Source organism: Calonectris borealis, chromosome 1, assembly GCF_964195595.1.
Source record: "Calonectris borealis chromosome 1, bCalBor7.hap1.2, whole genome shotgun sequence".
NCBI classification, from domain to species: domain Eukaryota; kingdom Metazoa; phylum Chordata; class Aves; order Procellariiformes; family Procellariidae; genus Calonectris; species Calonectris borealis.
This window is the reverse complement of record NC_134312.1, coordinates 121,251,146-121,268,018: the sequence shown is the minus strand read 5'-3', so window position 1 is coordinate 121,268,018 and position 16,873 is coordinate 121,251,146. Positions and strand designations below refer to the sequence as shown.

General features: G+C 40.1%; 1 protein-coding gene across 1 annotated transcript; it reads left to right on the top strand.

Moving 5' to 3' along the window:
- Positions 1-4,525: 4,525 nt before the first annotated feature.
- On the top strand, positions 4,526-13,077 carry LOC142092667 (histone H4 transcription factor-like). The gene is made up of 6 exons (XM_075172942.1): positions 4,526-5,168; positions 5,623-5,700; positions 8,400-8,520; positions 9,558-9,696; positions 10,516-10,631; positions 11,277-13,077. Exons 2-6 carry the CDS (start codon positions 5,688-5,690, stop codon positions 11,671-11,673), a joined length of 786 nt encoding a protein of 261 aa, XP_075029043.1. The 5' UTR covers positions 4,526-5,168; positions 5,623-5,687; the 3' UTR covers positions 11,674-13,077.
- Positions 13,078-16,873: the final 3,796 nt, after the last annotated feature.

The window sequence follows — 16,873 nt, the reverse complement described above, 5'->3', positions numbered from 1 at the left end:
AAATTCTATTTCAAAAAGTATTTCACTGCAGTGTTTCTTATAAAATTCACTTGGTGCTACATACTGCATAGGAACTTGTGAGAAGTCTTCAGATATTTTTTCATCTACGTTAAATAGTTGCAGAAACATTTCTATTTTGTAGGCACCATGATTTAAGTAGAATAGTTCCTATTATCCATGAGGTTGAACACCCTCAACTCCCAATTAGTCTAAGTTGAGAATTGCCAGTACTGAACAGGGTTGGGTTTCCTCATAATTCTGCCTGTGGTTGATAGTTCATATACCATTCAAACAGACTTTTCACTTATATTCTACCACTCAGGATCGGGGTTGTCTTGCTCACAATAATCTTTCATGGTAAGCTTACTCTTTGCTTTCCCTCATCTGTTCCCTTCAAATCAAGGGAAGCACACCTATTGCCATCCTAGTTTTTCTCAACTCTGTGGTGAGAAAGAGCACTTTTAATGCATTCTCTATATTGCTAGCTACCTCTTGTGTTAAAATTATTGTCATGGCTTCAAAGCTGATGTTCTGCCCTTGGCTCTATTGTAGAAGCCACATTCCATTGACAGTCTTTCATAGCAAATGCCTTGATTGTTTGAGTAAGGGCTAAACTATGGACTGCCATTTGATGTGCATGCCATTCAGCTTCAGACCTACAAAGTGTATGAGCAGAACCTCTCCGGAAGAAAAGACTTTCTGCTGAAGAATAATGTGACAATCTGTAGGACTCTGGTCCTGGAACAGATAATTCTGTGCTTGCTTTAAACCAATCAATTGGGCTGTGTTTTGTAAAATGTGTCAAAAAAATCCAGGTTTGATTGGAATCCTCTTGGTGAACCCCCCCCAGATATGCGTCTTTTCAATTTATGGGTTAAAGTTACTTTTTGGGTTAGCTATTCACTGCAATGATGGCAAAATCCCGTCAGTGGATGCAAGGAGACATCATTTTGTTCCTTTTCCCTCTTGAGATTAGCTGACAGATGCACTATTTTTTGGCTGGGGAACTCACTGATAGTGTAGAATCCGTAGTCCTTAGAGGAACAAAAAAAAATTACACATCATTGTGATCATAGCTTTAGAAAATATAGCCCATTAGGACAGGTGAAGGGACGAGACTGACTGTATAGCCTAAATAACAGAATGGGGAAAAGGGAAATACGGAAGAAAAGGAATATGATATGTCTTCAAATATGTTAAGAAATGCCCTGCTGTTAGATGTTCCTGGGGGTGCTGATTGACAGCCGGCTGAACGTGAGCCGGCAGTGTGCCCAGGTGGCCAAGAAGGCCAACAGCATCCTGGCCTGTATCAGAAATAGTGTGGCCAGCAGGAGCAGGGAGGTGATCATGCCCCTGTACTTGGCACTGGTGAGGCCGCACCTCGAATACTGTGTTCAGTTTTGGGCCCCTCACTACAAGAAGGACATGGAGGTGCTGGAGCGTGTCCAGAGAAGGGCAACGAAGCTGGTGAAGGGCCTGGAGCACAAGTCTTATGAGGAGCGGCTGAGGGAACTGGGGTTGTTTAGTCTGGAGAAGAGGAGGCTGAGGGGAGACCTCATCGCACTCTACAACCACCTGAAAGGAGGTTGTAGCGAGGTGGGTGTTGGTCTCTTCTGCCAAGTAATAAGCGATAGGACGAGAGGAAATGGCCTCAAGTTGCGCCAAGGGAGGTTTAGGCTGGACATTAGGAGAAATTTCTTTACTGAAAGAGTGGTCAGGCCTTGGAACAGGCTGCCCAGGGAAGTGGTTGAGTCACCATCCCTGGAAGTATTTAAAAGACGTGTAGATGTGGCGCTTAGGGACATGGTGTAGTGGGCATGGTGTGTTGGGTTGACGGTTCGACTCAATGATCTTAGAGGTCTTTTCCAACCTTAATGATTCTATGATTCTATGTGAAATCATCTGTTCTCCATGTCTGTGCTAGAAAGGATGAGAAGTAATGAGCTTCAGATGTAACAAGAGAGGTGCAAGTTGTAAGTTAGGAAAGCCATTTTCATAGGGTATTTTAAAATACTGTAGCAGATGCCTGTTGAAATTATGGAGGTTGTCTGTCACTGGGGAACTGAGAAGACCTCTTTTGAGACGAAGGTATAATTGATCCTGCCTCGGAACAAAAGAACAGGTCCTGGGTTTTACAGGGTCTGTTGTAGTCTGTGATCTTGACATTCAGGGTGGTGCTATACACTTGAAAGTGACATGCAGAATCATAATGTCCAGGCAGTGAAAGACAGCTTTCCTTTCACACCCCCAAACTTAACAAGCAAGGACAGGCCAGTAAGGTCTCATGTCTGTGAGGAAGCAGTTGTCATGGAACTGGGACAACAGACAGAAAGTGATCAGTCTTTTCCAGGGACCTTCAGTAGACTAGCTGGCGGTCTGAGTTGGTTTGAATTTGTGAGGGTACAGCGAGAGTGGGCTGCTCTGCAAGGGAAAGCAAACCGGGAGTTAAGGGTCACAGGCAGGCAGGGACCTCACTGACAGGGTGCACAGAACCTGAACAAGAGGAACAGAGCAGGCCTGGTGGTGCTAGCCAGGGTCAGCCACAGCCCAATGATCATCAGCCAAGTCCACTGTGACAAGACAGGTCTGAGGCCAAGCCAGGAAGTCCAGATAGCAAGTCAGAGGCAGGGCCAGTGAGGCCCAAGGGGTGGGTAACTGCAGCTCCCGAGCCAGAGAGCACAGGGTGTGTGAGTGGAGGCCCCAGATGAGGCTTCTCACTGCTCTCTCACAATTTAGCTGTTTTCACAGAGGTGTGATTGAAGCTTGAACAGCTTCTGATTAGGAGGGGCCATAGAAGCATTAGAGCAGACCTCAAACACAGGCAACTAAACTCTTAGATGTGTGGGCCAGAATTGGCTGCAGAGGAGGATTACAGAGAAAGATGGCTACAGGCTGGTCAGGGAAATCAGAGGCTGTTGGTATACTCAGGGCCCTGGCAAAGTTCACAAAGGAAGGATGTAAGAGGGAGATTAAATCTGATGTCCTGTGTATCACATATTGAATCTGGGGTTAAACAGCGACAGAAATCTTCATGCTGCACTAGAAGAATAATCAGTCCTCCTCAGCTTCTGATCTAGACACAGGAGTTTGTCCTTTTTCTATGGTCCCTCCTGATCAGAAGTATCCTGTACACTGTAGAGGTGAAAGAGACACTGGTGATCCTGTTTCCTCATTGTAGGCAAGGTGAGGTTTTAGGATTTCCTTTGTTTTTTAATAAGAGTTTAGAGTTCTGTCCCTTTACTAGGTATGTTAATCTGGAGCTCAGAACTCCTTTCCAGGAAGTCACCTATATTCTACCCATTGGAGTGGATGTGGGTTGTTATCAAGACTATTACATTCTTGTTCTACTTGAGAAAATGTCCTGATGGATAGTAGGAGTGGAACTCATGATGCACCTACTTGGTTAAATGAACTATGCAAATCCTTTTTGTTAAATGAATTTTATGTATTAATTTCTGAGACCTAAAGGTATTCAACCTGTCATTGAGTTTGATTCACTTGATTACTCTTATCGTGTGTCATCCACAAAAGAATATTTTATCTTTCCCTACCTCTTGCTCTTGAATTTGAATTTAGTCCTCTGTTTTTTTAAGAGTCTTTGATTGGGTCCAGGCTATTATTTCACCTTTCTAAAAAGGTAGTGTTCTGCATAGCTATTATCTTTGTTAGGTAGATGAGAGAGACTCGTGGCTGCTTCTCCTTATGTGATAGGGTAGGCTATTCCTTCACATCTGTCTGAAGTTTTCTCCTGAAAGTAGTTCTTTAGTTCCATTTACACCAATACATTAACCTACTAGGGATTTTCCCCTTATTTGTCACATGCCAATAGCCAGAGCTTTCTACTTGTGCTGTTAAAACTCGCACTGTGTCCACAGTGCCAGATTGTTCCTGAGCTCAAGAGATCTGAGGACATAGCTATTTATATGCAAAGATTGTTTGGTGGATAGCTGATTGCTTGCGGTTGACCACTATGTGAATGTGTATATAAAGATAGAAAATGTGAAGATAAAAAAAAAAGCGGTCAGTAAGCAGAGTTCTTGGGGATGTTGACATGTATTCACTACCCCATCTTGTTCTCCTGGTTCTCCAGAGACCATGAAGATTGCTGGAGTTCTGTGATGGGCGGGGGGGGGGAGCAACAGAAATAGTAATGAATGTTATCTCTTTTCTACTGTATGAGCATACATGTGGAGTCAAAAACTTTGACACATGAGAGTGGAAAGTATAGCAGCATGCTCTCTGCTGATTCAAAACTGAAATTTTTGAGAGACACATAGCCAACGTGTCTTGAAGAATTCTGATTACTGACAAGTAATCTGGCTTTGGCATGGACATTTGCAGGATTAAATGTCACATGATGTTTGTAATAGTATCAATCTGTTTTTTTTTTCCCTAGAAGAAGCTTTTTTGTGTGTTTCTAAAAATATAACCCTAAGACATAAGTATGTAATACCCTTTTCTGTTTCTACATAAGAAAGAGTACAGTACTCGTGAAGCTTTTTTTCTGTTTGTTTGGTTTAGATTGTTTAGGTGTATTTAAAGGAAAGCATAAGCTCTGGGATCATTTAAGAACCCACACACAAGAAAGAGTTGTAGCATGTCCTACTTGTGGAGGAATGTTCTCCAATAACACTAAGTTTTTTGATCATGCCAAGAGACAAGTTTCAGAAGATAGTAAGTGGATATGCTTTTATTTCTGTTTATATTTCTAAGAGATTTTCATTTAAGGTGCTTTGTGATAATGTCCACATGTAATTTCATAAATATTTCTATTTTTCACATAAATCAGTTGCAGGAAAGCAGGGTTTACTCCAGGAAGGCAGTTGTTTTCATAAAGCATAGAAGTTCTCTTGACTTTGCATGTCTGATGAATTAGGATAATGAAAGTGAGCAACAGAACACCCTTAGATCCGTGTTTCAGCAGAAAAGCTATTCACTTGGCAGCTGTGGCATCGCACTGCCTCTCTTCCCTTGGTGCCAGTGGCACAGCGTGACATTCCACTGACACTGGGAAACTGCCCGTGCATGGGAAAGACTTTTGATTATTGAAGAGAAAACCTCCACGAGAGCCAGGCTTGGATTACAAAATCTCTGCAAGTAATCCCAATGAGCATTTAACTACTTTCAGGTTGAAAGGCAATTTTTTTCTCTTCAGCTTTGCTTTTCCAGTAAGTATTTTCTTCACCAGAACACTCCCTACGTCAACCAACTGTGTATTAGTTGGCATGCTTTCCTGCATGCTGAAGAGGAAGGGAGAGGTGGTTGTTTTTTCTTTTTTTAAGTGCTTCGAATATATTTAGGAATTGTGGATGTTTTGGTGACGAAAAGTAGGTGCATTCTAGGTAATTGACAGAAGAGCTCAAATTTCAAACTGTTAGTGTTTTGAACAGATTGTTATTCTGTTTAGGATAAAATTAACTTACTGATAAACAATCCTTTTCATTAAGCCTTTAAGTTTTTCAATAAGTTTTTGTCTGAAGAGTATCTGTAATGAAAAAGAATATTGAAACTGCCTCAATGCTGTGTTAGTTTATTCATGAAACTGGTAGCTATAGTTTATTAATTAATAAATCTTTCATAAGTTATTTGTATTGCTACTAAATAGTTTGTATTTAAATTCAGAACAAATATTTGTTTGCCAGAACTGTCAGAAACATTTTGCCAATGAAAGGCTGCTACGAGATCACATGAGGGGACATGGTAAGTCAGAGCTTTTTAAAATAAAACGTACTTTTCTTAAGGTCACCTTGTACAGAACAGGTGTGATAAACTATGGAGTTATTATAAGTATCGTTATATCAGCTAAGAAAATTAAAACTGGGGCAACTGTGTTCCAAATGCTGGAAAGTAGGAATTTCATTGCCAGTCCCTCTGAAACATGGCAATTCCCTTCTTCATGCCTTCTGATCAAAAAGTTTAAGGGGCTTTTCTATTTTGAAGTAGCTCCCGTGCAGATGCTTATTCTTCACTTGCATCTCTGTTTACTTGCTTTCATGACTAGGGGCATGGTTAAAGCCAAAGCTGTGTTTTAGCTTGGGCTGCAACTCTGCTCACCTTGCAGTGCATAATCAGCCTCACTCAAATGGTGTAGTCCTTCATTGACCTAACCACAATCTCCCTGAGGTCCCCAAATTATTCCCACAAGTTATACTACAACAGCTATGACTTGCTGGGAAAGAATCCTACAGCATCTAAGCACAAGGAAACATGTGATATTGCTGTTGGACATACAGGAAATGCAGAAGCAGAGAGGCGGGTGGGTCTTTGCTTTGGGAATGGGAATATTTGAACCATGTAGCCAGACCTGGGCACCAGTCATTTAGGTTGTATAAACATACAAGTAGCTTTGTGCAGACTTGCTCAGTCAGGGCACATTCTACTTTCCAGCTGCATTCTTAAGGAAACATGATTTTTTCATGGTCTGCAAGTCAACGCATTGATGCCTAACAACTATGCATTTGATTTGGTGCTTACTGTGAGCTACCAGGACTGACCATGTTTGTATTTAAATGGTTTTATAAATGACATGCATCTGACTAAAATAGCTTAATTTTTATATGTTATATTAGAAAATAGAGAATTATTTTTGTTTTGTTTACTAGATTAGTTTTATTCCTTTGTCTCAAGGTGATTTTGGATAGAAATTGGAAATAAATACAAATTAAGATTTTTTGGGGCGTTTGTTTTTATTAGCTGATGAAGCAGTTTAAATATGCTGTTGTTTTTTTAAAAATTAAAGCATAGCACACATTAAGATAGATTTGCTATATTAAATAAAGCATATGGCTACCTGAACTATTTGTTTCTAGTCACTCTGGCTGCACTTAAACCTTTGTGAATTGTACAACGTGCCTGGCTGTCCTTGTCCCCTGATAATTCAGGCTCTGTTCTGCTTGCATAGCCAGGGAAAATCACAAGGTGGCTGGACCTAGGAACAAGGATGATGTGAACCTGTGTCATGTTCCAGTAAGCTACAGCAAACCAGCTGTGATACGAACTTGGCTGAGGGAGCTGGGAGACATTCCTGGGTCCCACTGTTTAGGCACAATGTAAATGCCTTTGGATATTAGAGCCAGTTACTTCCCTGGTTCATGATTCAGCTTTCTTTAAAAATTCTGGCAGCATGCATGTCTGCATGTTAGTGCAGACTGCCAGTGCAGACATGACATTTTCAGATTCTTACCCCAGCGTATTTCATAATAGCTTGCTGGTATAGATAAATATGGAAATTTTCTTTTAAAGAGCTTGCCTACCTATAAGATATTATTCTGAAATAAGCTGTGATGTGAATGCAAATGCTGTAGGTATTCTGGAATCACTCCCTACATGGACATATTTACATGCCAGACAACTAAGTAAACTGGTGGATACTCCCATTTCAAGAGACTGCTGAACTTCACTGATGCAGTTCTGCAGATTAAGTTATTCCAGACTAGTTTTCCACATGAAGCTATTTATTCTGGGGAGGAAACAAAAAAAAAAAATCATTTTTCCTGGTTTAAGACAAACTGTGAGGAAAAGTGCCTATGCAGGGAGTGATTCCAGAATAGTTGCAGTGCATTATATTTACTTCCTTTTTTGAGAAAACATGAGCACTTCAACTGCATGTTTTTCTTTGGCCACCTGTAAAGCACTGGGCTGATTATAAGATAATGTGTTGTTTCAAAGTCCTAAATATAACAGATTTTGTCTAAATCCAAAACTTCTTTACTGAGTTTCTTCCTACTGCATTCATCAGGTTGCTGATTCATTTGCAGCAAAGCAAGCATTTGTTCAGCTTAAGATGTTACAGTCCTGCCTGCCAATCTGCCAGAGGTTCTCCCCAGTTCCAGAGTCAGCAGAGAAAACCTGTGTCTCAGCCATTGCAGTTTGTATCTGGCAGCTTAGCAAGCACCTAGCATTATTATGCCTTAAGCAAATATATCCGAATGTGAAATGGGGAGGCGGAGGACAGACATACTCTTTTTACCACCTTTTTAAGAGTGGTAATACCTTAAACACTAGAAGTAGATTTGCCAGTGCTTGTCTGTCAGAAGGCCTCTAGACAACATTCACCTTTCAGAAATCCTCCCAAAGAGCCAAGGGCAAGACGATAATCATCCTTTTTGTTAGAGCTTAGAGAGTGAAACATGATCCTCTACATCTTTTTCCCTTACTATCTATTTTTTGAAAGTAACTTGAAACATTGTAAAATTGACTATTATGTCACCACTCTCTTTATTGTATCTGCATTCCATTTTTATCCCTTTTTTCCTCTGTATATTTTATTCCCAAATGTATTATAATCTGTTAATTTTAATATGATATTTTAATACATTTTTTGTCATATGTCATAGCAGACAGTGTCCTGGTGAATTTGTGATACACAACTGAAAGTATCTTTCTACTATCTTTTCTAGTTAATCACGTTACGTGTGCCCTTTGTGATACAGTATGCACAAGTGTCTCCTCACTGAAAGCACACATCAGATTCCGACACTGTGATGACCGTCCTTTCCATTGTCACCTCTGTGACAACGGGTAAGAAAACTTGAGGCTCATAGCTACGTGAGCAGAACTGTAGAACCAAGTTAGTGTTTTACATAGGAGTTAGTAAAGAAAGAAAAGTTTTCCACCACAAAAATAATCAACTGTTCAATGAAGAAATCTAATAGATTCATCTGCTGTTCATCTGCTTTCAGCTGCTGAGACACTGTAGTTCATGAACTTATGGTGCAAGTAGGACTGATGTGTTAAAAGGTGAATTTTCTTGGCAAGATTGTCTACTACAAAATGGTCGTCATGACAAGCTGAGATGTGTAGCAGTAGTGCCTTAAACTGTGGGTTTTGCCATTCTAAACGACTGCTGGCTGTTTGCTGGGAGAGTCACAGTCTTCTCCTTTGAGTGATTTTTTTCTGCCACAGGCTTACTATACCTTCTGCTGTCTTGCACTCTCATTTTTCTGTGGTGGTTTCTTTTCTGCTTTCACCATAAGACACCAACCAGCAGTGAAATAAAAAAATAAAATAAAAAAAAAAAAAGGGGGCATTGTGATGTGACAGACCAAGTTGCATATACAAGCATTGGCAAATTATGTTTAACTGCCAGAGAAGATGAGAGGTCTAGCCTTTGTATGCTGGAAGTGGGATAAAGTGAACAAATATTTAAGTACTTTTGTGTTCACACTGTGGGTGGACAGAAGGAAATAATCGGAATTCCTAGACCAGAGAGGATGAAGTGACTGACCAACAATGGACAAGAATTTTCTCTATGTGAACAAAAAGAGAGGGTGATGCCTTGCAACACGGTTGTGGAAAAATTACCTAGATTTGGGCATGGTGTGGATGTGTGGGAAGAAAGAGGGAATGGAAAATGAAATCCAGAGCACATCAAAGAGATGTCTGTACTATCCCCTTTTCACAGGTGGAAAAACTGAGGTAGAGAAGTGATTTACACATATTCCGCTTTCACTTGTCATCGTCAGAGCCAAAAATTACTACCTCCCAGTCCTAAACATTAACCACAAGACTACTCCTCTGTACTATTATATCTGTTATTTGTTTTACCTTGTTTTCAGTTTTAAGAACGCGTATGATCTGCATAAACATGTTGAAACACACAATGATTCAGATGCCTACAGCTGTGATGTTGAAGGATGTGGTTTTACTTCACGGACTTTACGAACTTTGACACAGCATTACAAGAGAGCGCATGTGGTGAGCATATTAAGTAGCAGAATAAAATATATTGCTATAAGTGAGACTAATGTTTCAAATTTATGTGCGTTTAGTTTCTTGTGAATTAATGAAATGTTTCATTTTTGCATCAAATCAAGTATTCATTTGCACACGTTTCTAGGACTCTTGCAAGTATTATGCAAATATCTGACTCATCCTTACCTATAGATTTTGTGTGCTTACCTTAGGTGCATGCAGTTGCATACTGACAATCTTGAACTCTGGCCAACCCCCCACCTTTTTTTTTTTTTTAAAAAAAAAAAAAAAAAAGAACATGCCAATCCTAATCTCAACAGCAAAATATTTCAGGGATTAAAATCCAATGTCACCTTTCTCCTCATGTTGGTAGTCCATCCTTAGAACTAATATGTTAACTGAAAATAGAGAAACTACAAAGTGTGTAAAGCTTACATCACTTTTAATCGTGTGAGTCTGGCCACAACATTAAAATACAGTTTTGACTGCTGCAGTTTATGCACGCTTGTTGCCAGTTTCTTCAAATTTCTGAGTTAGGATCACTGCTATGTTGTAAAATGAATACATTTTAGTGGAAGCTATGTGTCACACCACTATTGGAAATATCTGCAGTACTGATGGCCAATGCAGAGAATTTCCATGTTCACTAGGGTTCCTTAATTAGACAAGTTCTAAAAACCACAAGTTTTAAACATTTTAGGAAGTTAACTTCAAAAAGGTTTTCAGCTAGTTGGTGTGGTTTTCCCCTTTTCAACAAGGGATTTTTTTTTGGTCATATATATGTGCAAACCTTCAATGACTCTAACAGTCTTTCTTTCCAAGAGTAATGGCATTCTGAAATACAAATGCCACATCTGTCAGAAATGTTTCTCCTGGAGTTATACATTGACCCTACATCTTCGAAAAGCTCATGAACTCCGCAGTCATTCTCGTTTCAGGTATGTTACCAGTTGATTCTTGTTCACATCATAAAGTGTTTTTTTTTTAAAAAATGTTTTGTTTAAAAGATCCAGATATTTAATTAAATGCTATCTTAAGTTTGGTTCAGTTCTAAACATGCTGAGCGTGAAACAATTTACTGCTTAGGTTTCACTATCATGATGGAAAACCTAGTGTAAAGATGGTTAAACCAAGAAAAAAAAGGTCTTTTTGCTTTTATAGCTTTTACCACTGTGAAAATCTTGTAACCTAGATTGTTGAAAGTAATTTTTTGAGCCTGCAAGTTGTATCCACCAAAGAGAGTACATCAATATATCAACAACTTCTGAAGTATAAACAAGCCATACTCTCCATTTTGGGACAAGAAAATACAGCAAATAAAATACAATTATAAATAGGTATCTCTTATTTTCTGTTACGTGATGTGTATTTGATAAAAACTACTTACTGGAACCCTCTTGCAAGTGTTCCTTCACATAGAATGTCTTTTGTTTGGGTGCCACCTAATAAATAGCAATCTAATTCGTCTTTTAATTGCTGACATTCTCAGTTTTGGCAATTTAATGAGATGTTACTCTTATTTTCTGCTGTAAATGCTATGTTTGTAACTTGTATTTTCAGTATTTTCAATTTTATTCCCTTAGATATAAAGAAGATGATGAGGGTCACATGAGTTTGAATTTAGCAGTATATAATGCTGTCATGGGTTTAGGTCAGGCTCCTAATAACAAGACAGTAACAAACAAGTCTTCAAGTCAAAATAGTTTTGGAAGAGAAGGAGGGGACTCTGGCGAAAGAGACACTTCAACAGCAGAAGTACTTTTCACGCAGCTTCAGCCATGGTCACGAGCTACTGGAGAAAATGTTGTGGTAGAAACAGAGACTTCTATGCCAGAGCCTGTGTATTCTGAACTTCAAACTGCTGTACAGCTGTTCGAAAACCGTTGTACTTCAGCTAAAGTTGATGAAGCAACACCGATGAACGTGAAGGAAAAACTGGTAGAAATGGAATTGGACTTGGGAATTCAGATAGCTTTCTAGAAACACTGTGAAAAGTATACTCTTCAGAAGAGGTTTATTTTTTTAAACAAAATACGTTTTAAAGTCTTCACTTTTATCCTTGTCAAATCTTGTATATAATACTGTGTTTTCTCAGCTTTCATGTTAAATTATTCTAATGTGCTTAGAGAATACATGCAAGATACACACAGTATTATGCACATATAATGCTTTCATTTATAGCCTTTTGGAGAAGAAACTTCGAAGTTCTGTATATTCATGTAGGATATATATGTGTGCGTGTGTATTTATTTATTTACTAAAAAAATACAGCCTGTGGGGAAAGTGTTGAGCCAATGCATGGGACAAACAGTTTGAACTGGTAGGTAAAACATCCCATTTTTTATTAGCCCACCACGTTGTTTATTAGAAATCAGATAACAGCTTGTGACGTTTATAAAAAATTCACAATTTTAGCAGGTTTCTTAGCTTTACTTAGTAACTTTAAAATTATTTCAAGAATTATTAGAGAGACTTTATTATTATAATGGACTTTTAAACTACAATGTATGGTTAAATGAATACATTTAAATAAAAAAGGTTATGTCTAAATAAAGCAGTTAAAGATGTTCATAGAGCTGACTTCAGGATTTATGTAACATTTGGTATAACGGAAATTTTATAGTTATTTGTTGGATGCTGCAGGTACAATGACAAGAAAGTAAATGAATGATATTGGCAGCATAGCTAAATGTGCCTAACTGTATTTTCATAAATAATTCCACACAGCTATAGTTATTCTGACCTGTTAGGAAAAGTGCTTGGCAAAGACATTTATTTGATTCTTGTAGAAAGGGCATAGACAAAAAGACATGTATCTTTCATCACAGTAAAAATGAATTACAATGTTTGAAATGTTTTAAAAAACAAGAACTGAATGAGCCCTCCAACTAAAGTATGTACAACTTATACACAGGAGAAGCCTGCTAGAAAACTAACTTGCCCTGTATCAGCTACTAGAAGCCAGCGCCCCTTGGGGACCCCAGGGTATTCTCTGAGAGGGGCTTGCTCTGCCAGTCTGAAAGCAACTTCCAGCGCCTACGCAGAGCAGCGCTGCATTACCACCGCTCACCGAATGTCCATTCCTTCATGTAGACATACTGAGAGCCCAGGACAAGGAATGAACCCGCACACGGGTGAGTCCCCAGTTAACCGGAACGGAGTATCAGACAGTCTGGGCATAGTTTGAACAAAAATAGGCCGTCTGGAGTGAGCTTTCCATGTAACCCCCAGGATTCTGGGGCACTTCTCTGTGGGAGGATTTACACTGTGCCTCTTCTGTAGAAAACGCTCTCCTCTGAACTGGCCCCTCATCATCTAACTGCCGACCGCTCTTGCATGTGCGGACTATGAGGCCACGCTAGGCCTGTGTGCGGGGCTAGGGGCAGGAAGGACTCGTTCCCTCTCGTCCCCACGGCTAGAAGAGCACAGTGCTCTGCCCAGGGCCCTCACGAAGGCCGGTAGGAGCGGTTGAGGCGGTGGTATCAGCGTAGCATCTGTTGCACTCTTACATGAACTGTTCCTCTGCTTCCTACATCTGCTGTCACGAAGAGAGTGGGGAGAGTGAGCCAGCTGAAGGGTCTGTGCCATTTTGCTACAGTTGCATTATGAATGGGAGTGGGGCTTGCTGGAGGGAGCCCTAAGTCACGCCTCTGACCGCGCACCTGTGCTCAGACAGCAGTGATCACTGCTGCTTCAGCCTAACAACCTAGACCAGGTTGTGTACGGTGTTTAGCAATCTCGGCTAGAGAGAGAAAAGGAATTTAAGACCCCTGTCACAAATATAGGCAGATTAAAAGTGACGGCAGTACAAATCTCCTCTCATAGCTGTCCACCTTGTTACTGCCTTGGAAGTTCCTGCTTTGAAAGTTCCTGCTTTGCAGGCAGCTGAGATCTTTGTGCTCAGGTTTTAGTGTTATTAAATATTCTGGGCCGTAATTTGTGGCAATTCAGCTGGTGTTTCAAGAGCAGTTGAGCCATCTGTGCAGTGGGGGCAGGCCAGACAGATGTGGGTGGCAGCCTGATTTTAATCTGCCTTTGTGCATGAATCAGAGACCCAGCGTTTTTAATACTTTACAATACGGGTAAAACTGACTCACGTTTCTCTGGGCAATGAATAGGTACCACTATAGCCTCTGGGATTTCCCCTGCTAAATATCAAAGGCCTGCAACAAACAACAGAGGTGTTAATGCTTCCCAAAGAAAGAGTCCTTTATAATGGAAAGTATTAGTCAACCAGAATACAGAGGAGTCTTTTCCAGATCTTTTACAATAGCTTACCAGAAGCCTCTCATCCAATATCCAACAATTTACTCCTCTGGGCAGATCCTCATGCCTGCCTGACTGGGAGTTTGCTGCCTTCAGTGCAAGCTGCGTTGCAGGTACCAAGGTTAATTTACCCAAAGCCCATGCAGGGCTTCACATGACAGGTTTAAACATGGCGTTATAGATTTGTACGTGAGCTATAGAACCACACTTGCAGGGCAAGGGTATGACCTGCAAGTTCTAATTTGCCACAACTTCATGTAAGCCTATTAAATACATTTTGGAAGACAAAATCAACTGTGGGGGCAGACATAATGGGATGATAATTTATTAATGGCACCCTATTTTTTAAAATCATATTTTAAAATAATTTCCCTCATTTATGCTGCTTAATGACACTCTAGAGTTTTATTCTACTGTTGCTTAGGTACCTGTTCCACTTTATTATTATTCACAGTGTTTGAATCCACACAAGGCCTTGCAAAGCTAAAAAGTTACAATCATTTTCTTGTCAGTCATGTAGTTTAGAATTTACATTCATATATTGGTTTGTATACAGAGGCTTTGTTAACACCTGTATATTTACTAGGCAATAGTAGTTAGTGACAATGGATTTCAAAGTTGTTTTTTCAAAGAGCTTTTTTAAATTTTATGGTAAGATTTCGGTGTTATATTAGCACTCCAAGATGCTGGTTTGCATGTACAAAGCAAAATAAAATATCCATCTGAATGAAAGCACTTTGGTGAAAAAAGGCACTCTTTTCTGATTTTGATACCAATTATAAATTTTTCATGCTAGTTATTTGTACTAAAATAACTGTATGTAAATCTATTCAGTTTTGAAAACTAGGCTTTTGTTTCTGCTTAATTTTCAACGTGATTCTGAAGCTGCTTTCTCCCCAGCAAGTGCTGCGGAGTGCTCTCTCACAGAAGAGCTCACAGAGGATGCCTGCGGACTGAACGCTCTGAGTCGCCCTGCCACCTTGTCCCACGACGTTGTGTGACATGGAGTAAGTGTCAAGCAAGTATCTCCGTTGAAGACATACTTTATTCAGCGCCTCCTAGAATAAAGAAGCTCTACGAGAAACAAGACATTATTTGCTGGGATTTGTGGGACCCAGCTTGAAAAACAACTTCTTCCCGTGCACACCAGGTATGAGGTGGACGTGAGTCATTAGGGACTTGTTCTCATGGAGCCAGATCATCAGATAAGGTAAACTGGCGCAGGTCCACTCGAGTCTGTAAAACCAGCATAATGTCTAACTGCGGCTCTGGCACGGGACCTTTGTGGATTTCGGTGGGACCGGACTAGCCCTTGGCTTTGTGGAGGCAGGAGGAGACAGCTTGCCAGGCTGACAAAGAAACCCTTTGATAATGACCTCAGAGATGGTGCCCTGCAGCACAGCTAACAGCAGGAAAAAATGTACCTAAAAAATTACAGCGTCTGCCAAGAAGCAGAGCAAGATCGAGCTTGGGGAAGTCACGCAGAACACCTTTTTTGTTCTCAGAGGTTTGAGAATGAAAATTTCAAACTAGGCATTCTTTTCCTTAATACCACAGAAACAACTGTGTTAGTCATTCACCGCTCACACAAATATGATTAATCTTTTTTTTAATTTGTATTTTTTTCACTTTATACAGGCTTTCTACCATCATAAACAAACAGAGCTGATAAAGAGATCTATGCAAAATTTGGGTTGTTTAATACTTCTCAATTAAGTTCCTGAAAGCAGGGCTTTTTATTATCCTTAAGAGGAAGAAAGTTAGCAAAAATAGTTCAGTAGTTTCTAAGAAAGCAGTTGTGAAAAAGAACAGTATTTGTCTCTTGGAAAAAAATTCTCAAAGCTGGATCATTAAGCAGCACTATTATTTTGCACGGGCTTTAAAGTTTAGCGTCTGGGAGAGGAGTGCTTGCACTGATCTATTTTTTGGCATATAATTCCATGAAGTGAGATGTGTTAAAAGCAATCTGCAAAGCCTACCTAAAGCCCTGAAACAGTAATTTTCTTACTAGATCACATCAAATACAGAGTGTCTCTACAGTAAGGAGCTTTTGTGATCTCCAGCAAATTATGATGTGCCTCAGTTTTCTGCCTCTAAAGAAGAGTTCTCAGCTTTACAAGGAAGCCACAAGATTTTTAACTTGTTTTCTGATTTGTTCAGCTATTACAGTCACGAGCACTAAAAACACGCCGATGAAGGCCTAAGCATGCCTGCCTTTTAGTTCATGGCTTACTTTTGTACGTTCAAATCAATTTATAAAGGAGCTGACTGTTGGGGTGCTGAGCAGGCAGAGCTGCCATTAACTTAAGCTCTGAACTAGCAAAAAATTCCTACATGTGCCTGATTCTGGGCACTAGGAGCAGCCCAGCTGGAGTGTGTAGTTGTCTTCAGTAGGATTACCTACACTGTACTTTTTTTTTTTTTTTAATTTTCTTCAGTGGAAAAATTGGTTTAAAAATTCCCACCCTCTTCCTACCGCTCATTTCCACCTCCACACCACACTTCTCAGTTGTTTGCGAGGGTGTGCTTCAAATGAGATCAGCGAGGAACTCCAGCATCTGTGTAACTATGCCCCTTTCATCACCTTCTTCGGAGGTAGTTTCCTTCCAGCCTATTCGCCTCCCTTTCTGTTGACATTAACGAGCATCTGGTAAGTCAGGCCAGCTTTCTGATCTGTCTGAAAACTAAGCGAGGGAGTGTTTTTAAGTGAGATCATTGAGCTGATTCAGTTACTGTTCAACCACCTGAACGCCAGTACAACTGTGTGAATACCAGCACCGACACAGAAGAGGGGATGGCAGCCTCCTTCAGAGGCAACGTAGTTTTAGATCAGCTTAAGCCAACTGCAGTATTGCATAGCTTAAGTGTTTGCAAAGTGGGCAAATGGATTTTTGTTTTCTTTTGGAAAGTTGCA

What these genes read in the sequence shown, in the direction of transcription:
- LOC142092667 (XM_075172942.1), top strand. An exon ending in ATTACAAGAGAGCGCATGTG is followed by an intron (nt 9,697 to 10,515) that starts GTGAGCATATTA and finishes TTTCTTTCCAAG; the next exon opens with AGTAATGGCATTCTGAAATA. An exon ending in CGCAGTCATTCTCGTTTCAG is followed by an intron (nt 10,632 to 11,276) that starts GTATGTTACCAG and finishes TTATTCCCTTAG; the next exon opens with ATATAAAGAAGATGATGAGG.